This window comes from Heptranchias perlo, chromosome 22 (assembly GCF_035084215.1).
Source record: "Heptranchias perlo isolate sHepPer1 chromosome 22, sHepPer1.hap1, whole genome shotgun sequence".
Classification (NCBI taxonomy): Eukaryota; Metazoa; Chordata; class Chondrichthyes; order Hexanchiformes; family Hexanchidae; genus Heptranchias; species Heptranchias perlo.
Genome location: NC_090346.1, coordinates 5289690 through 5311275, shown reverse-complemented (window position 1 = coordinate 5311275; position 21586 = coordinate 5289690). Strand labels below are relative to the sequence as shown.

At 42.4% G+C, this 21586-nt stretch overlaps 1 protein-coding gene across 1 annotated transcript in view; it reads left to right on the top strand.

Annotated features, from left to right (window-relative positions):
• LOC137340892 (uncharacterized) overlaps nt 1-21586 on the top strand; it is a 54978-nt gene that overhangs the window by 10066 nt on the left and 23326 nt on the right. Inside the window, exons 12-31 of the mRNA XM_068003694.1 lie at nt 82-176; nt 371-498; nt 1187-1342; nt 3504-3703; nt 4340-4428; nt 4871-5004; nt 5491-5615; nt 8531-8708; nt 8803-9015; nt 10614-10784; nt 10966-11103; nt 12063-12112; nt 12880-13000; nt 13902-13987; nt 14840-14969; nt 16009-16199; nt 18487-18574; nt 19273-19393; nt 20160-20338; nt 21015-21161. Of these exons, the coding sequence (XP_067859795.1) occupies nt 82-176; nt 371-498; nt 1187-1342; nt 3504-3703; nt 4340-4428; nt 4871-5004; nt 5491-5615; nt 8531-8708; nt 8803-9015; nt 10614-10784; nt 10966-11103; nt 12063-12112; nt 12880-13000; nt 13902-13987; nt 14840-14969; nt 16009-16199; nt 18487-18574; nt 19273-19393; nt 20160-20338; nt 21015-21161 (2740 nt within the window). The remainder of the gene's footprint in view (nt 1-81; nt 177-370; nt 499-1186; nt 1343-3503; nt 3704-4339; nt 4429-4870; nt 5005-5490; nt 5616-8530; nt 8709-8802; nt 9016-10613; nt 10785-10965; nt 11104-12062; nt 12113-12879; nt 13001-13901; nt 13988-14839; nt 14970-16008; nt 16200-18486; nt 18575-19272; nt 19394-20159; nt 20339-21014; nt 21162-21586) is intronic.

Genomic DNA, 21586 nt, shown 5'->3' with positions numbered 1-21586 from the left:
CTAATATTGTTCTCCGCCAGAGGAAAAATTACTATAGATCTGACATCTAATAAATATAACTATCAATGTTTATCCATTTAGCTTAAAAGGACTCAATCATGGATTTAGGGAGATGCCAAGTGGAAAAAGAGAGACTGTGCTGAAAGTGTGGATCCTTGGTTACCTCAACACCACAGGTAGGCTAGAAAGGCAGCTGTGAACGAAGGAGAACATGAAATGAGGTTTTGGTTCTGATACTTTAATGATCAGTTATTCAATTACTCTACCTACGTTACCATGCTGCATAGTTTGGTTTTCAGATGTTTATAATTAATGAGACGTTGACACCTATGTTTGCAAATTGACGGAATATTTTCTGTTTTTCTCCCAGCATTCCCACTTCGTTGTTATGAAAACAACAGTTTTGTTCTCTACCTGAACAGCTATTTCCAAAAGTTCTCCGAGTTGTTAACTCTGACGGATGCATTTTTCCTGCTTCCTTCCAATCGTGTTGTTGAGGTAAAAACAAACCGATTGCTCTTGTGAAATGGGGTGGGTGTCTTATGTTTGCAGGTCAGTATTACTTACCTGACATTCCAGTTGCAGCTGCAATGAATCAGGCAGTTTTTGAGTGTGTCTTACCCTGGATGAAGCCCGAGAACACTGGGTCTGATTTGAACTCCCGGCAAGTTTTGGGCAGCTGGATTGCGAAGTGCGTTAGAAACTCGCCCGCTTGAGCAGAAAATAGGTCCAGGGTATTTTACCAAACAGCTTCATGGGGGAAAAAATAATATTTTCCCATCCTTCAGACTCCTGCACAATGTGCTAGTTGGTGACTGAGAGACCAGGGAAGTTACCTTTGTGCAAGCACTGTGTGACACATTTCTACAACGAGCACAGTAGTGCTGCACATTGACCAGTTCTGTTATTTTCCCTGTTGCCCTGAGAAGAAGCCCCTTATGTCCAACCAGCACCTCCCCTGGGGGTTGAGTCAGCATTGTGAACTACTCAGGACCAAGCTTGTGAGTGTGAAGCCAAGTCAAACTCATCTGTAACACATTACAGGATAACAGGATTAACAGTGGCCGTGGTTGTCACTGATATTTTACAAGTTTAATTTGGTGGTGTCCGTGCATTCAGCTGTTTTACACAGTCTGCTTCTGGTTATTTACATGAAGTTGAGAAATTCCCTATTGTGTTTCTACAGGTGTTGAATGTCACTGATCCCAGTGATTTGGCTGATGTGCTGAGCAGGCCTGGATTCATCAATGACAACAAGATTCTGACCACAGTGTTAATCCATATCCAACCCATCCAGAATCTGGCTATATTTACAGATGAATTTAATCAAAAAAGCCGAGATGTGAGCTGCAAATGTTATTTTTACTTTTCCGATCACAGGATGTAATGTAGATAAACTGTAGTGGTTTAAACAAAATGGTGCCTGTTACTCCGGAGCAGCGTGTGTGTGGGCTGTGATCCTCGAGTATTTATCGGAGGTCTAAGTGCCTCTTTAATCGGAAGACAAGGATGTGTGTCAATGAAGGTCTGGATGCTTTGCCTGTACATTAACAAGTGCACGTAGACAAGGTATAGCAGGGTGTGCAAGGATTGTGGAATTTTTTTTCTCTTCTGCCCATTTCTGATCCACAACATCCTCAGCTGGCAGAAATCTGGGGACCACATCAATGTTTTGCATGATTTTGCATTGTCAAATACAAGGGGGGAGTTTTAACCCCGAAGAATGGGTGGGTTGGGGGAGGGTGGAAAGTTAAAATTAATTATTTTTCCCGCAGGACCACAACCCGGCTCCAATGCGCCCACTTCCGAGTTTATCAGAGGTGCGTTTCGATGCGTGCGAGTAACCTACTCGCTGGGGACGGGTCCCTAATTAGTGCAGGCAGGTGGATAGTTATCGGAGCAATTAACGTCATTATGAGATGTTAATTAACTCTTTTTAAATTGATTTTAAGAGACTTTCAGATTTAACACCTCCAGCACAGGTTTCCCAGGTCTCATGAATCTCTCCAGTGTAATGGAGGCGAGAAGGGCCAGATCGATGAGGTAGGTCCCTTTATTGCACTATTTGTGGGCCAGGAGGAACACGAGTGCTTCCCCACGGCTCACCAAGCGTACCTTTTAAAGACCCCGCGATCAGCCGAGACCCCCCCCCCCCCCCCCGCCCACATGATGTCTGACTTCCCTCTCTCCACCCACAATTTCCGACTTCCCCCAAACCGTCCCGCGATCGCTACCCCATACAAACCCCGAAGACTCTGATCTCTCCCTGACCTCCCCCATGCAAAAGGCAGGGTGCCGGGCGCGAAACCTGGAAGATACAATGTAATCCTTCAAATAAGTTGCGATGGCGGAATCTGACCTGCTAATTTTTTACTGCAGGATTTCACGTCTGAAAAATTTCCCCCCAGCACTCTTCCCGGCTCTGAGTAAAAATCAGGGCCACAGATGCAGTGACTGGACAAAATATCTCATCCACAGCACTAACAGTGAGATCACACTCACACAAGAAAACTCACCAACAGTGCCGGGGGTGTGGAGATGGGGAGACTGGGGGGCTATGGGGAGTGTGGTGGTTACAATTTAAGCTCGTGGATCAGAATCAGAGAATGGTAATTTCATTCCCTCCAAAGCCTAACTGATGGTAACTGTAAGCGAGGAAAATCTGGAAGGTAAAACAGAACTAACAGACTCAGGTGTTACCCGGATCAATAGTTTATTACGAGTGTACACGGGAGACCAATCTCAGCCACCCCAGCTGGAGACCTCGTTCTCAAAGGAATACAACTTAGTTTATATAGTTTATTAGACAACACCCACTAATTACTAATGAGGGTGTGTACATGGAAATATTAATACATCATTAGTTTATGGGGTTAATCAATCAGCTACTAGGCCTGGCCTTTGAACTTGAGTACCCACTGTGAAAAGCTTATAGGCTGCAGAGGCTTCACTCCAACTTCGCATTCTTGAGCTATCTCTTACCCTTGTTATCACTATAGGGAGGTATCTTCATGGCCTGCTTGACTACAAAGCTCTATTGAATTATGCAACCAACTGACTCCTTTCCCAGACCATCAGCAGATGTTTTATCAATACGCCTTTGTACTGTTATCTCTTCTCAGGAACAGACCCCTTCGAAACATTCCTGAAGTGAAGCTTAGAATGTCCTTGGTCAGCTAAACCTATCTGTTAGTTTGAAAAAGGCTAACATAGTCAAGTATCCCATGGTGCTTTGTGTTTTGTTTCCAGCCTAACAAGACTGAATGGTACCTTTTCAGACCGTTTTATACCGGCGAATTGGGGCCCAGCACTTTATATCACTTAATCCAAATTTTATCCCTACAGTAAGAAATGCTCAGTCCTGGTTTCCAGTTTAGGAAAATTAATCTTCACTAATGGATCTACTTGGTAGAATCACAGGGGAAGCTGAGGTAATCTTTATCATCATGTTACATTTGCAGTATATGGTTTCAAAACAAGACTATTTCCTTTTCCTATTGCAGAGTAATCTGTCAGCGGCCAACCGAGCTGCCATCATAGAGGGTCTGTGGCCTCAGTTTGTCAACAGCCTGCCTGCACTCAATGACACAGAGGTGGATCAATGGCTTAATGTCAGACTAACTCCATATCTTCCGTTTATCACCACCCCACTTTTATCTTCCAACATCACCCTGAGAGTGCAGTGCCTTTCCTACAGGAAAATGTAAGTACAGTCGCATCCATTCCGAATTTATCTTCACACGAGCAAATTCTAGCAATGTCCTGAGTAAATCGTTCTCCTGGATTAGTTTGCTCATTACATCAGCAGAGCGCTACAGCTGAATGATTGTAACTGTGAAACTGTCATATGGTTTGACAAAGAATATTTAATGTCTAGGTTGCTGGTGGACATCATCTATACTCAGGACAGAGGGGAAAGGAGAGAATGAGGTTCTTCAAATACACCACACACACACACACACACTCTCTGTCTTGAAGTTTGGGAATGGTGTACTCTTTTGCTTCTATCAATTAATATCTTCATTTCTATTGCATTGCTACAGCTGAATGATAGCTTCACAGTTACAGTCATATGGTTTGACAAAGAATATTTAATGCCCAGGGTGAACATCATCTATACTCAGGACGAGAGGAAAGGAGAGAATGAGGTTCTTCAAACACACCACACACATACACACACACACACACACACACTCTCTTGAAGGTTGGGAATGGTGTACTCTTTTGCTTCTATCAATTAATATCTTCATTTCTATTGCATTGCTTTAAATTGAACTTTTCAATAATTGAACTCGATCTGACGATGAAATTCTAAAATGTTATTAAATTTCACCTTTAGTGTGAGAACGTTGAGTGCTCGTTACAGTGACTTTACCTCAGACAAACAAAAGGAAATCTACAGTGGGATCAAAGTTTATCTACAACAAGGTGAAGTTACACTCTTTTGTTTTAAAGCCTCAGAAGTGGTTCCATTGTTACTTGCCTTAGACGAGGGAAGTGAAAAATCAGCCAAGGTTCTCACTGCTCATCGCCATCCGGGGACCTTTACTGCAAATGGTGCCTGAGTGGTTGAGCAGTGAAGACAGGACTCAGCTGAGTTGTGATGCCCTCTGCAATCAAGAAGCCTGCTGACACTCGTTAAAAATTACAGAGTAGTGCCAGGCCGCTGACACCCATGGAACTGTACCCCAGCAAGAGTCACTATCATGGGGTGGGGGGGAGAAAATTGTTTTAAATTTTGCAATAATTCTCGAGGAGGGAGGTGAGAATCCCTTTTGGCAGAAAAAATTGTGAGGAATTTGTAACATGTTTTTAAAAATTTGAGACATGATTTTATTTAGAGTTAATATAGAATTATTTTATGTAACAGGTCCCAAACCGAAATGCTATAATGTGAATGATCCAGCCCTGAACTCCACTGCTTGGTTTGCTCAATATCTGGGACTATATATGAACCAAATATCACTGGCTGATCTTCAGTCTTTCTCTGATAGTGAAACACAGGTACGTATTTTCCTTTTACTCCAAGATTGGGATGGTAAATGATTGGGTTCTCTGGGGAACTGAACTGTTCTCAAAGATCTGGTTACATGAAGGTCCGATTACATGAAAAATCTGCTCTGAATTATGTTGAAACTAATTTAATAGTTTGCTTCCTATGGGATGCAAATCCATGTTGGGTAGTGGTGCAAACCAGGAGATAGCGAATTGGCAACCCGTTTGAAGTCAATGGAAATGAAAATTGGGCGGGGTGCAAAATGAGCTCCCTTCACGATCGCCCATTTTGCGTGACCCCCCAAATTGAATTTATACCCCTGTCGGCTTTTATGTTCGGAGTTTGGCACTAATGCCACTGTGGAGTGTTCGAATCCATGTTCACTACAATTGTGTGTCTCAGCAACACGAACCTTAACGTTTCATTGTTTAGAAAATAGAAAGAACATTACATCATTGGGTCAATATTTCTAATTTCTCCCAAACTTTGTACAGCTTCAAGAATTCACTGCAAACCCTGAAAACCTGGCACTTCTCGCAAATCTGACGTTATCCACTGAAATCTCAAAGGCCTTCCTCACGTTGCTGCTTAAAAACAATCCAAATGTTAAGGTTTCAAGGTACGCCTTTGATGGTTCATATTTTCCCAACATGAGTTGTGAAATGGGAGATTCTGTTCATAATCTTTATGGATCTGAAACAAATAGAAAGAAACTGCATTCTAAAATTGTTGGGCAGGGGTTGCGGGGAAGTAGAAGAGTGGGCACATGGGAAATGGTCCATCAGGGGCTGAAGGCTGAAGTGGGGGTGGGAGTGCAGGATGCCCGCAGGCAAGAGGACAAAGGCCTGAGGGGAATGTGGAATGGGCAGCCAGAGCAGGTGGCCTGAGTTTGGACAACAGCCCGCTTGATTGGCACCCCATCCACCACCCTAAACATTCACTCCCTTCACCACCTGCGCACTGTAGCTGCAGTGTGTACCATCCACAGGATGCACTGCAGCAACTCGCCAAGGCTTCTTCGACAGCACCTCCCAAACCCACGACCTCTACCACCTAGAAGCACAAGGGCAGTAGACACATGGGAACAACACCACCTGCACGTTCCCCTCCAAGTCACACAACATCCCGACTTGGAAATATATCGCCGTTCCTTCATTGTCGCTGGGTCAAAATCCTGGAACTCCCTACGTAACAGCACTCTGGGAGAACCTTCACCACACGGACTGCAGCGGTTCAAGAAGGCGGCTCACCACCACCTTCTCAAAGAGCAATTGGGGATGGGCAATAAATGCCGGCCTCGCCAGCGACGCCCACATCCCATGAACGAATAAAAAAAAATTGCTGGAAGCACATTAAAAAAGAACAGAGTTAAAAACTTAAAAGTAACATTTTTTAAAGACTTAATGCATTAAAAAATAGCTTAAAGTTGGTGGGAGCAGATCGCTGCAGAATTTCAAGGCCCAAGTCTCTATCAGCTTTGCTTTATTGACTGTTCAAAGATGTAAACATTCTAATTACTGACATCTGTGAGACAGAAAGAGGGAGAGACAGAGAGAAAGAGTACTCTTTATCTTAATTTCAGTTCTTTTTACATAAAAAAAGTTATTTCAACTTTGAATCAAAATGAAGTATTTTTGTGGAAAACACAGGGTAAGATGGGCAATGGAGATAATATACAGTTTGAGATGGGAGTGGGTGATGAACCACTGTAAAATATTCTTCAACACTCTGGGAAATTATTTAAACATCTTGGGGGAAAAATTTGATAGCGGCCGTTTTGGGCATAGGTAACGTGGTGTGCTATTACCCCACGCCCAAAGACCCCTGCGCAGGCAGGATGCAAGATTCAGCCCAACCGAGGACTTACCTGCAATCAGCGTTCCAGGCCTTGCACGTGGGATCAAAGCAATTCGCCCTTTCCACCACCAGAAGGAGCTCAGTCTCTTAAAGGGAGGATGTTTCTTCGAAATCTCTTAAAGGTAGCTGGTTCCTGTTATTTGTTGAAAATAACAGTCTACGGTCTGCACAGTGTTGCACACGTCAAACACAGATGCAGATCCGATCCCTATGTTTACATACTGATGAGTTATGTTAAAACATTGAATGAACGATGCGCACTACTAAATCCCACGTCCGCTAATCTGCACCCCAGACCTCACCAATCTGCCGATCTGCATGCACCCATGTTCTCTGCTGATGCACTAGAGACTTTGGTGCAAGAGGTGGACAGAAAGAGGGACATCCTATATCCGCAGTGGGGGTGGGTGGGGGGGGGCAAGAGGCCCTCCAGACAGCGGGGGACGAAGTCAATGACAGGCACACAGCATCATGAACATGGATGCAGTGCAGGAAGAAGTTCAGTGCTTTGACATGAGTGGTCAAGGTGAGTGAGGTCAACTGTCAAGTGGCATCTCCTACCAACCATCATGCACGACACCCCCCATCCCCCACATACCAACAAACTCTTTCTATCAGTACTCAACTCTTCCAACCAGACTCCCTCTCACCCTTACACATTACCACCGCCCACCCACAACTCACAAGCCACTCACACTGGTAGCTATTCAACTATGACAAGCATATCACCCAGACACACTTTCTTGCAGGAGAAGGTGGTGCATATCAAGTGGCAGCAATTGGCAGTGGCATTTAGCCCGTCAAGCCTGTTCCGCCATTCAATGAGATCATGGTGGACCTGTGACCTAACTCCATATACCCGCCGTAGCCCCATATCCCTTAATACCCTTGGTTCACAGAAAGCTATCAATCTCAGATTTAACTTTCACAAGTGAGCTAGCATCAACTGCTGTCTGCAGAATAGGCGTTCCAAACGTCTCCTACCCTCCTAACTTCACTCCTGCACGTCCTGGCTCTAAATGTTAGGCTATGTCCCCGCGTCCAAGTATTCAAGTGTAGGAGACCTCCAAAAACAGTTACAAATTTCTCTGCAGCCAGAGTCAATAATCTAGCCACTAACCTGTATATTCTGCATGGTCCCTTTTAAATAGCGCCGGTGGGGGTTCCTCCATGCACTTCGAGACATGTTCAGATGGTTGGGGTTAAGACTGTGCGTTGAGTTGAGCATTAAGTTCCAAAATGGTGCCTATCAGTTTAAATCAGCATTGCACACTGAAGCCATTTTCTCCCGACTTTACATGATTCCAGCATTCGTTATCTGCACCTGCGGTAACTCCTCTTCTTGCAGGAGGAGGTGGCTGCCTCTTGATATGCGCCACCTTCTGCAAGAAAGCGGGACGTGTTTCTAGGTTTTGTGCCTGTCATGGTTGAATAGCTGCCGGTGTGTGGGGCCTGTGAGTTGTGGGTGAGCGGCTTGAAACAGTGGTAATGTGTCAGGATGAGAGGAAGCGTCTGGTTGGAAGACACCATCTTGGATGTCGGAGAGGCCGTGCAGCGCCGAAACAATGGACACGACACGGCCCAATTTAGCGCCCCATAATTGTTAAAAATCTTCCTGTAGCTCTCGGGTGCTGTTCTGAAAGATATACTAATACAATCTGTGACATTCTTTTACAGTCTGCCAAACTCCCTGGTTTGCTTCATTACCGACACTAATCTACTTCAGTCCTTGACTGCACAGCAAGTCTTGGTTGTAATCGGAAAGATAAACCAAGTGTGTGGGCTGAACGTGCCACCTAACACAACTGCCAATGGAACGTTACCTGCAGAAGGTCCAACAGATGAACAACTGAAGGTAAGTAGGAAAGATTCGCTGCAAAAAATTGTGACTACTTGAAACGTACGCTCAAAAAGACATCCAGTATTAAGGATAGTTGTTTCTTTTTCAGCTGTCGATAGCTTTAGTGAGCAAAATTGACAACTTTTCAGTCAGCACTTTGAATTCTTTGGGACAAACAGCTGTTGGACTATCAGTGTCACAGGTTGGAGATATTGATGGGAACACTCTGGAGCAAGCCCTGCCAAGCCTGGGTAATGTCAGAGGCTGGAACATTGGCCAGGCCAATGCAATTGTAACCAAGTTACTCAGAAATGGCTTCCAGGTAAGAGCTGAATAAATCAGAAATTAATTTAATCACATTGATAGACGGCTGAATGAAATGGATGAACAATTCATCATCTCTAAAGGCAGTGGCGTTTGATGTGTGTTGTTGTACTAGTTTAGTGGCTATATTTGAGCTAACTGCTTTTCCAGGTTCCTGTGTGGTGCATCATGCAACTGTAAAACCTTGCATGATGCACCACACTCTGGAGCAACTGTGTGTTGCAGATGGAGGTCTGAGAAGAATGGGGTAGACATGACAACTTTCAGATCATTGTGAGCTTAAAGATTTTTTTTTGACATTGCCTTTGCGAAAATGGCTGATACCAGATTTATTCTCAATCCAAAACTCATGTCTTTGACAAGTCCAATTGAATTAGCGAATTTTAAATACCACATTTGAAACAGGTGTCCAGAGTTACCCAGGATGTCCTTTATACTGAGTCCATCATCACATTATTACATGAGTTCCAATGATCCTCAGCACTATGCAACTGTCCTTATTGATCCAGGTTCATGTGAGCAGTTGAACTTCAAGCCAAGTGTGGAGAGGTGAAGCCAAGTGAAGTGACTGCAAAATATTTTTTTTATTTCTCATTACCTTCTCTGTGCTCAATTGTGTGGGTAGTGGGACAAATTTTTAATCACAGTGTCATGCTACAAGAAGTGGAAAACTGACTTAATCATAGAAATTTATGGCACAGAAGGAGGCCATTCGGCCCATTGTGTCTGTGCTGGCCGAAAAAGAGCGAGTCAGCCTAATCCCACTTTCCAGCTCTTGGTCCATAGCCTTGTAGGTTCCGGCACTTCAAGTGCATATCCAAGTACTTTTTAAATGCGGTGAGGGTTTCTGCCTCTACCACCCTTTCAGGCAGTGAGTTCTAGATCCCCACCACCCTCTGGGTGAAAAAAAATCTACTCAGCTCCCCTCTAATCCTTCTACCAATTACTTCAAATTTATGCCCTCTGGTTATTGACCTCTCTGCTAAGGGAACTAGGTCCTTCCTATCCACTCTATCTAGGCCCCTCATAATTTTATACACCTCAATTAAATCTCTCCTCAACCCTCCTGTTCCTATGAAAACAAGAAACATCCAGTCTTTCCTCATAGCTAAAATTCTCCAGTCCTGGCAACATCCTCGTAAATCTCCTCTGTACCCTCTCTAGTACAATCACATCTTTCCTGTAATGTGACCAGAACTGTACGCAGTATTGCAGCTGTGACGAAACTAGTGTTTTATACAGTTCTTGCATAAACTCCCTGCTCTTACATTCTATGCCTCATCGACCCTCCTTGTTACCTCCTCAAGAAATTGAGTCAAGTTAGTCAGACACGACTTTCCCTTAACAAATCCATGTTGACTGTCCTTGATTAATCCGTGCCTTTCTAAAGGACAATTAATACTGCCCCTCAGAATGGCTTCCAATAATTTCCCCACCACTGAGGTTAGACTGACTGGCCTGTAATTACTCAGTCTATTCCTTTCTATCTTTTTAAACAACGGTACAACGTTAGCAGTCCTCCAGTCTTCTGGCACCACTCCTGTAGCCAGTGACACCTACTCACAGCTTTTGATTCATCTTCTGCTTTTAAACTAGGTCAGTAGCACAAAGAATCTGCTGGGCCTGGGAAGCTTGGTGTCTGGTATTCCAAGCGGTGTGTTCCAAGGCATTGATCCTGCACTGTTCATCCGTATCATCTCCAACCCGACATTTGTTGAGAATATTGGAGCAGCACCACAACCTATACGAGTGATCTGTGTTCTGCAGGTGAGTGGCATGGGATGTATATATCAATGGTATCAGAAATTAATCTAAAATCTAATTTGTTTCCTACTGCTGCTGATATTTCTATAATAGTCTTGTCTGACGACTGTTATCATCTCCATGTACTGCTTGCAGAGTGTTGTATGTTCTGATTTCAGTCATATTCTGTTTCATTCTAACTCAGGTGTTGCGGAATGTAAATGACCCTGTAACAACAGTAAAGAACATTCCATCTGTTCTAGCCAAAGAGGTCCCACCTGTGCTGTTAAATTCAAACCTAAACCTCAATGACGTCAACAACAAACAGTGGGTTCCCAGTCAGGTAAATGATTCTATTGTTTGTAACTCAAAGCTAATGCCTGGAAAGACTGTGGGGTCGATTTTAACCCCCCTCGCCCAGCGAGAATGGTGCGTGGGAGGGGTTAAGATCAGGCCGAGTCCACTTACCGGCCTGAGGCCGAAATTTTCCCGCCCGGCGAATGATTATCTTCAGCGATTTTGAAGTCGGCCGAGGATCACACTGCAGGCAAGCAAGGGCCTAATTTAAATTTAAAGGTCCCGGTCTATTGACGTCGTTGGTGGCGTGACGGCTATTTAACTTCTGGATTCGGGAGGCCCGCACGAGGCCAAGCCCGACATCCGAAACATGGCGGGTGGACCTGACTGGCCAGAAGAGGCCAGGTAAGTTTTTTTAAAAATTACTTTTCTGTGAAATCCTTGTTGGCCAGGAGGGAAAGGAGTGCTCCTCCCAGACGCCCCCCCCCCAACCCCCACGGAGTCCTTGGGCTTCCTTAGCCCCGGCCTTGCATCTCTCTCTTGGTGATGGCATCGGCTGCCAAAGCCCTTGCCCACGCTAACTTTACGCCAAGGACCGTTCCCTTGGGTCCCCAGTGTCCTAAGGCTCCCAACTCAACTCGACTCTTGTTCCCGCCTGCCTGCGCTGACTTCAAGTCTGCCGGTTTCGGGAGGGAGACTGTCCTGGATTATTTAAATGAGGCCCAGGAGTTAAAGTGGCCCGAGCCTCACGCTGAGATCCCCATCGGGGTTTCCCTCCTGCCCGGACCCTGCCTATCCTGAAGGCGCCCCTCCACCCCTGTTAAAATTGACCCCAATGATTCTGCTGCAATTGGCAAATGTACATTAATTCAAAGATTTACACCAAATTTTAAAAACAGACTTGATCAAGCGTGCTGTCCCAGAAACCAGTGAGATTGTGTTGGTTTAAAAGCAGTCTGTAACTCCATTGCGTATATTAATGATTTAAATGCTTTTGTCCCACAGTCTGCTGTGTTCTTTGAAAATGTGGTCAGAAACAATAACAATTTTAAGAAGTAAGCAATATTCTTTTACAACCTATCTGATTCTCTGCCTATTATCTTCTGAATGTCTATATCACCATCTTTGTAATTTAGTTTAGTTTCTGCCTTGATATACAATCTGTAGAGCAAAAATATGTTTTTGCAAGGAACTGAGTTATAGTTTGTTTAAATCAGTAATTAAACCTGTTGTGAATGGAATGCTCTCACCATTCTTCACAAAGCAATGTTTACCAGCTGAATATTTTGTCCAATTCAGTGACAATGACTATTTCTGGGTCCCAGCATTGGGAGATCCAATTGATTAATGTGTCCCCTATAATCATTAGAATCCAAAAGTTCCTGTTCATATCAGCTCTAAACTATAAAATCAAGATTTCAGGCACACATTGAGCCACATTTAGCCCACATTAGGCTGCAGCAGAACTTGCATCTCGTGACAACTGAAATGATGACGTCGAGTTGGACGATTTGGCCCATGTCAGAGTTTCTGATTGAAAACTTCCCTAAAGTAGGATAATGCAAGTGTGAAAGCCCTGATCCCATGGCTCAGACCCTCATGGTTGTTAAATTAGGCCCAGTATATCCCAGTGATAAGAGGGGTAAAATGTAATAAAGTCTAGGTGTAGTCACTTCGTGGTTGTTGTGAAAATTTAGTAAAGTCTGGATACAATCATTCAATGGGTGATTGTGATACAAATATAAATGGTGTAGAGATTGTGAAAACAGGTTTGAAAGTGAGGTGTTTAGAAATGAATTAATGATGCCGTTATTTGTTTCAGATTCTCACCCTCTGTCCTACAAGGCTTCAGTTGTGGTGCAGTGAAGACCCTGAATTTTACTACATTTATTCAGCTTGTTCAAGCAATGAAGGGTAAAGGGGCCATGCTTGATGAAAGTCAGGTGAGATCATTCACAAAAATCCACTGGAGGAAGGTTTGATTGTAATCCGATTCATTGTCCATTACTGCAGGTGGATTGGGTTGAATGTAAAAGTAAAAGAGTATATTTTGCAAATTAAATGTCATGAATGTGAGATCCGAGGGGACTTGTTCACCTCTGTGTTTAAATTCATGATATGAGCTCTGAGCCGCAAAGGTCAATGCTGGCAGCAAATTTTGTTAAATCCACCCTACAATGTCAATACAAGGGTAGTACGTGACAAACTGGCACAGTTGACTTCGAACATTTGAGTGAGGTGCAGCACCTTACAGCATAGACATTTGACATTGTAAGATCCCAATTCAACTATCTAACTGCAAGATTGACTTGAGTTTAAAAAAAAATGTGATAGCTTCCCAACTTGATATTCAAGTAAACTCTGGCCAATTTTCAAAGAACTCAACTGTGAGTGAAAGTCTGAAATGTAGCTGAGTTGAGTCACAAGAGGATTGCATGAGTTAATACTCAACACGTGGAGGTGAAATGTTGGTTGTTGCAATGTGGCAAATTCTCCTACTTTCTGCTGCTCACCAGCCTCAAAGAAAGCCACCACATAACCAAGTACATGCAACAAAAGACAACATGGTGTAATAAGGAACACTGCCAAGAAAACACATTTTGTTTCTAACTGAGCATTTTAGAATTGATTAATATCACAATTCATATCCAGTATTACTAAAGCATCCACATGTTCAAAGCTGGACTGAAAGTAGCTCATTTGTAATGCTTGGGACCAAAACACATCGGATATAATGTGACCCTTGTAACTTTTTAAGGACTGTCAAAAATTATCCTGTTTTGTAGGTCTAGTTGGCTTCTTGTGTTTCTGTCCTCAATATGAATTTGTTGCCTCTCTTTTCAGTTGAGCTGTATGTCTGCAAGACTAACTTCTAATGGAATTCCATCAGCTATAGACACCTTCCCTGTGGATGTTCTGCTGTTTTTCAAGTATGTCATATTTCATCAAAATTTTCCTCAGAATTGCTTTGCTGAATAGAGCTTTGATAATGATGTTCTCCAAAGTGTATAACCACCCTTCTGTGCTTTAACTTGTGACTTTCTAATGAATGTGACCTATTGGAAAATTTGAAGAGTTGAGCTGAATAGACTCGGATGATTTAGACCATTTCCCAAAAGCATGTGATTTCCTCACATGTCCTGGTAGTTTAGAAAATTGTTCACTTCCAGCGAAACCATGAATGAAAGAGAGAAATGAAGTAAGATTGAAAAGAGATAGAAAAGAAAGTATCGGAGAAGATGTACACCCCCAGTGGAAGGGTGGACACTTAGAGGGAAGATTAACGAGTTCTATTAACTCCCAGCCGCCAGGATCAGGTCTTTTACACCATCTATTTTACTACTGTTTGTGAATGATGTTTGGCAACAAAGAGGTTTATATATGCCTATGGGATACCTATTGAAAAAATAATTTGCAGAAAGGGTCGGGAAGAAAACAAAAGAGATTGGTTGGTTTGAATTAAAGTTTGACTCAACCAGCAGGCTTTTCCAATTTTAATATTTAGCTCTTTCAATGTGAATATAAAAAATAAATTAATGCTCAAAAATGATATGACGTGAAGGCAGTGGTAGGGGTGTGACAATTGTCTTCAGTGCCCAGGGCTAAGGAGTGGAAGATTCGGGGATCCAAAACTTAATTCCACTTGTCAAGTTGTTTTTGTATGTGTTTTAGTGTGTGCCTTCAGGGAAAATAGGAGAGAAAAGTGGGACTGTGGAATTCACCAATAAATCTGTTCAAAATACTTAATGTAATCTGAACGTATCTCTTGCTTCACTTTGTAGCTCTGCAGACTTCAGAACATCTTCCAACTGCCAAACATTCTTCAAATTAGTTGGACAATCAAACATTCATATCTTCCGAAAAGGATCAGCAAGAAGACAAAATATATTGAATGATGCCAGAACTTGTTTGGTAAGAATAATGTGCTCAGCAGTTACAAGCTAGGGATTGATGAAACCAGCATCCTGGGCAGCACTGATGATGGTGAAAAGGAGCTTCACTCCTCTAGCCAATCAGACATTGACACAAATGAAGGCTTACCAGGAATGTCTCATCATTCCACCTTCATATGAGAATGACAAGTGAGGAGGGAGCTTCAAGAGCCAGTACTCCAATACAAACCTAAGTGATATGCATGGTCAGAATAAATTGCTGATAATTCAGTTCTCGGGTATCAGCTCCGTTTGTTGGGTGATCTTTCTTCACTCTATTTACCATAGCTACGTCCTTTCAAAAATGGTCAGTCATCACTATGAATTTTGATCATTGGTGCATTGTTTAGAATATAAGAATTTGAGAATGTATGAATGAGTAAAGGTTGTTACGTCATTATATCAGTGAAATTAAATCTCTTTATTGGCCACAAATGCATTAGGCTGTGCTTACAAAGTGAGCATTAATATCATGATATTGAACATCATCTAAGTTCTAAGTTTTCTAATACTCTGATAGGCTACTGGAAATAATCTCTTTCTTTGAGATTCCCAGCCTGTAATAAAACATTTCTGAAGCATACTTCATCATCTTTGCTTAGCAGAATATATATGTTGCATCTTGTTTCATCTTAAACCTGCCAAGCACAAAACAGTTAATTTTGTCAGCTTGGTTCAGTGGTAACACACTTACCCGTGTGTCAGAAAGTTGTGGGTTGAAGTCCTGATTTAGGACATGAACACATAATCCATACTGACACTTAGTGCTGCATTGTGGGAGGTGCTGTCTTTCACGTACAAAGTTAATCTGAGGCCCTGTCTGCCTGTGAGCCTACAATGAAGGCCATGACCAGATGAAGATTTCTCAAATGTTCTTGATAATGTCGATGAATAATGGCATTGTTATTTCATGCAAGCGTTGTCGTCTTCAAGTGGTAAAGATCAACTGAGTTTCAATTGTGTGCAAAAAACCATATTCTACTGCTGAATTAATGTTGCTCATTTTGCATAAAATTTAGGGAATTAATGGCTGGAATCTGACGAAGGAGAGTGTTACAGTACTGGGTGGATTGGTCTGTGACCTCGAGGGATCCATTATCGCTGAATCTGATATTTCCATTTTGGACACATTGAAGAAGTGCACCTCATACAGAGAGGATCAGAAAAGGGCAATTGAAGCACTACTTATCAGTGGAGCCACCAAATACGGGTAAGTGTGAAATGTTCACATATTCCCATACAGATTACACAGGGCTGCTTAATTTCATGCTTCATTGCTTCTTGTAATACTGTGAACTTTCTATGGGGAATGTGGATACTGTCTGTACAACAATCCCCGTGTACACCAATCAGCCCGGTCGAAGCAGGTGATTTGAAATAACAACAGACTTGGGCCTGAAACCTGCCATCTTCCAGCAAGGGGAGGAGCAAGCATGCTTATGAAAAACAGGTGACTGGAACTATGGTTTCCATAGCTTTCCACCACTGTGGCATTCCTCACCTGATGTCTGGGTCTGTTGTTGACTAATTGATAGAGACTGATTGCCATGATCAGTCAACAACTCCATTATCATTATATCATGCGACTCTCAGGATGGCAGAAGGCGAACGAGATGAACCTTGGTGTTTTTTCTCCTAGCAATTCCGATGTTCTTAAGCACTCTACTGCCTGCTCTATCAGCCATTGGCCAGAGGAAGGATAGTTAAACACGTGTGAAAAGGGTTCTTCTTCATTTTGTAGGGGGTGGTGGTGTGTGTCAGCTTCGCCTCTGACTTCTGAGTGGTTCGAATCGCTCCCACTCCCTGGGTTCTAGACCTTGGACTTATTTGGGGGTTGTGACAAAGTGCAGCAGACAACTGGTTTTGATCTTTATTCAAGAGAGAAAACACAACACAACAATCTTAACACTCTAATAAAATGGGGAACACTTCAGTACACACGAGGGAAATTACAGTAGAAAGATACCTCACCCCTGCAATCCCACCTGACTAGCTAAGTTGGACTCTAAAGGGCCAGAGATAATGCTCACCAAATGAATCCTTGACAGTAATTCACCCAGAGGTAAGTCAGAAATAGATTGTAGAGTGGAAACTTTGCGGATCTTCGGTTTTCTCCCGAGTTGGTTTTCTTTGGTCGCGGTGACCCAATATTACCCGGTTGGTTGGTGGCAATATTCGGTTGGTTGTTTCGTAAGGCCCTTGTTGCCACGAGGTGTCTGATGGTCACTGGGGCTGTTGCTCTGGTTTCTTCTTGTGTGTCGGCCTGCTTCTAGAGCTGCTGACCTTCCCTGTCGAACTGCTTTCCTGTTGCCCCCTCGCCTTGTTCGCCGGAAGCTGCTCTTTCTTCCAGAGACAGGCAGAACAAGACTAGCATCACACCAGCGCCAGCAAGAACCAGAGAGCGAGAGAGGTTTCGAGTTTCCACTTCTATATCCCTCTCTTACAATGGTCTTCGTCACTTTAAAAAAAACACTTCATGTCTGTTTAAACAGTTCTTACAAAGTCCTTAAGAATCTTTGATGGCTTTTTGATGGTCCCTCAGCATGTTGCAATTGATTCTCCCGATGGGTCATTGTTAATTCCGATTTTTTGAGCTTGTCACACAAGGCTTCCTTTTGTATCCAACATCCTAGGTGTTGATTGGTTTTGCTTTAAAACAAAGACATGGCCCCACCATGTCTGGAGCAGTTGCCTCTTTCAACGGCAGTGAGTGTTGACCACCTGCTGTAGGTTTTGCATTAAAACAGAGACATGTCTGAAGCAGTAATTCTCCCACATTCCACTGTGTGTGTTGTTGAGTTCGTCTGGTGACCTCTCACCTATCCTTCCATCTTAGGATTTCAGTCAATGGCCAAAGTTTTCCATACTCAGGGAAAAGGTGAATTTCTTTAGGGTTTTTCTCCGAGTTTTGGGGGATCTGTGAATTTTGAGAATCTTACAATTTTGGAATCTTTCATTCATAGAAACATAGAAAATAGGAGCAAGAGTCGGCCATTCGGCCCTTCATTCAAAATGATCATGGCTGATTGTCTAACTCAATACCTTGTTCCCGCTTTTTCCCCATATCCCTTGATCCCTTTAGCATTAAGAAATATATCTATCTCCTGCTTGAATATATCGAATGACTTGGCCTCCACTGCCTTCTGTGGTAGAGAATTCCACAGGTTCACCACCCTCTGAGTGAAGAAATTTCTCCTCATCTCTATTCTAAATGGCATACCCCATATCCTCAGACTGTTTCAATCCTTCACATCCCAATTGGGAAAATCCCTGTATATTTCCATGGGAATTATTTTGAAAGTAAGGTGAGTTTTGGGTGTTGGACTTGGGGAATTTAAAATTACTAAGTGTAATTCAGAAAAGCTTGAGGATTAATATTTAGAGGATTTTCGTTGCAGATTATTTTCCGTTGGAACACGGGTACATATGGGTTGGAGCACTAAACTGTCACTTATAGCAATGTATTCTTTAACTCAGAGTTTGTTTTTTGTCTGTAGTGCTCCTTCATCGTGGTCGTCATCTACAGTGCATGATCTCGGAAACCTTCCTTTGACTTTGAACTACACATGGAGTCAAGTAAACAGGGTATGCTTTACAGGGTTCAAAATCAATTCAGATAGCTAAATTTGTGAGATAATAATCCCGCTAAATTACTTGGCTAGACTATAATAGACTCTTCAGTTAAAGCTTTTTATTGAGAAACACTAAATGATTCAAATCCCATGTGATCAACGTAAATCTTCACTTTTTATTTGATCGAGAGATTGGCACCCACGTAAAAATGAGTTCCGGTTTGACATCACATTGACATACATGGCGACTTCATTAATGTGGATGATGATACTGTACAGTTTATCACTGACCTATAATGAGGATGTGGTTCTTTTGTTGACTGAACCTTGATATTTGGAGACCCAGAATTGGATATGCAAATGTATTGCTTTCTAAATCATTGTAGTTTTCATTAGAATCTGGTGAGGTCCATTCAGAACTCTAAAGCAGAGCTGCTTTTATCTGTGCTTGTGTTCTTTTTCCAACATGCTTATCACTGGAGGCTCAAATTAAATTTGGGATTTTGAAGAGTGGGATTTGTACATTACATGGCAAACTTCCCTTAGTCATGCAGCCACCATACTTTCCAGTATAACACTGATGTTGTCTGGCAAATATTTTCATTAGTGAAGAATGTTTTCTTGCAAATGTTGCTGCTAGCATATCAGGAAGTGTGCAATTAGATATTTTTTGGTGAAATTCTTCAGCTTTTCACATTTTATCCCATACAGCTTGTCCTTAATGAAGCTCTCCCAAGATTTATCAAGAAAACAAAAAGATTGAGACCACCAAGTGATGTGCTGGTATTCATAAATCAGCTCAATTTACGAGGAAACTCAAATAATACAGCAAGTATGTAATCAATACCTTTTTTATATTAATTCTCGGGGTGTGTGTGTCACTGTCAAGGCAGCAATTATTGCTCATCCCTAGTTCTCCTTGAGAAGGTGGTGGTGAGCCGTCTTCTTGATCCGCTGCAGTCCATGTGGTGAAGGTCATCGCACAGTGCTGTTAGTTTGGAAGTTTCCAATATTCTATGTATGTAGAGCATATCTCATCAATGAGAGGACAGGGCTGGCCTTTTATGAATGTGATACAGCCTCAGTTCATGAGCATTAATGGAATGAGAAGACTATAATCAACTTTCAACCCATCAGGTTGTTCAATACATTTGATCAATGGGACACAATTCCTTTCATGTTTAGGATCAGAATCTATCCTTCTGAGTAAACAAAGAGTCAAACTTATCATCTATTCCGTGACAAGAACAGTTGAAAATTGAACAGCATGTTTGTGTGCGGTAAACAGTAATCTACTAATGGGCACATGCAGTATGCAGTGTCTACAGAGATCCCATGTAGCTTTGTGTTGAGTACCCACTGTTTCTCAGTTGACAGAGTGAAGTAACCTGTAGTTGTTTTCACTGTATACAGCAAATGGCAAAGAGATGCTAAAATGTCCTTTGTCAACTACAGATCTGTAATGTCACCAGTGTCATCTTTCTCCAGCAGTTCAAAAATCCATGAATGGCCTTGTAAAAATGGGCATTTTTGATATTTTGGGAGCAAGATTACCAGCAAACTGAAATATTAGAACTAATAGAAGTTTGTGTTTCCAGCGTGTACAGTGGGACAGATAGTAGCAGAAGACATTAATGACCTGACACCTGCAATCTATGATGCGGCCCAGTTAGACCTCTGTTTGGGTGATCTTGTGCTGAAAAATAATGTCCTCCAACTGGGAAGTCTTGTCTTTGATCCTACTCAGCTGGACGTTCTGAAAAAGAGACTATTACAGGTATGTAAGCTTGATGAGAAGACAGAAAGAAGAAATTTGCATTTAGATAGTGCTTTTCACTGCCTTAGATCATCCCACAGCGCTTTGCTGCAAATTAAGTACTTTTAAGTGCAGTGACGCTGTAACGTAGGTAAACGTGACAACCACTTTGCACAAAGGAAGGAATCACAAATTGCAATGAGATAAGTGACCAGATAGTTTGTTTTAGTGACGTTGGTAGAGGAATACATACTGGCCAGGACCCCAGGAGACCTCCCCTGCTTTTCAAATAATGTCATGGGATGTTTTACATCCAGCTGGGAGGGCAGACAACGCCTCTGTTTAACATCTCATCCCAAAGTCGGCACCTCTGACAATGCAGAACTCTAACACTACTGCACTGAAGGATCAGCCTGGATTATGTGCTCAAGCCTCTGCGGTGGGGCTTGAACACATGTTCTTCTCACTCAAAGACGAGAGCGCAACCGAGATCATGAAGATGTGGCTGAGGTATCCTTTTCAGAGTAAACTGTCCCTACACTGGAGACAGTAAGTTCAAGGTACAATGAGCAGATCTGGAAATCAATCTGTAGCTAAAGATTTTAGATCAAGAAAGGAATTTGAAGCTGGATTTAAATGCTGGAAATCACTACGAATAAAATGAATGAATTCTATTATTTTGGATTTGCTGAAACAGATTTACCCCAAAGGGCTACCAGAAAACCAGATTCAACTGCTGGGGAACATATCCACTGTGTTTAATGCAACAGAAGTCAGCAGCTGGAATATCACTCAAGTTGAGACACTTTCCACATTAATGATGCAACAGCTGGAAAACACAACGGTACTGAAACCAGGAGAATATTAATGTAAAAATATTGGTATCTGCAGACATGAGGGGAATCGATCCTGAATGAAATCTGGAATTTGCTCTCTGAAAAGTTTAAGACCCTCAGTCTTTCCTTGAATCATGGGTCTTCTTCGGTCAGTGTTAATGAAAGGCTCTTTTGAAACAGCTGCAAGCTGTTGGGTACAGTGTGTAATTCCTGGGAATGGGCAATGATGCAGTGCAAATTTAATTAAAATGGTATGTGGGGTGGAATTAAAAGGTTTTATTCATGGACATTTATTGATAGATATTTTCCAAATAGAACATAGTACAATTATAGGAATTTTATTAAAATATTGTTTAGGAATAAATTTGGAGTAAATGAGCATCAAGGTGGAGCACCTTAAATTATAGGTCCTTCTATGTAACAGTGAGTTATA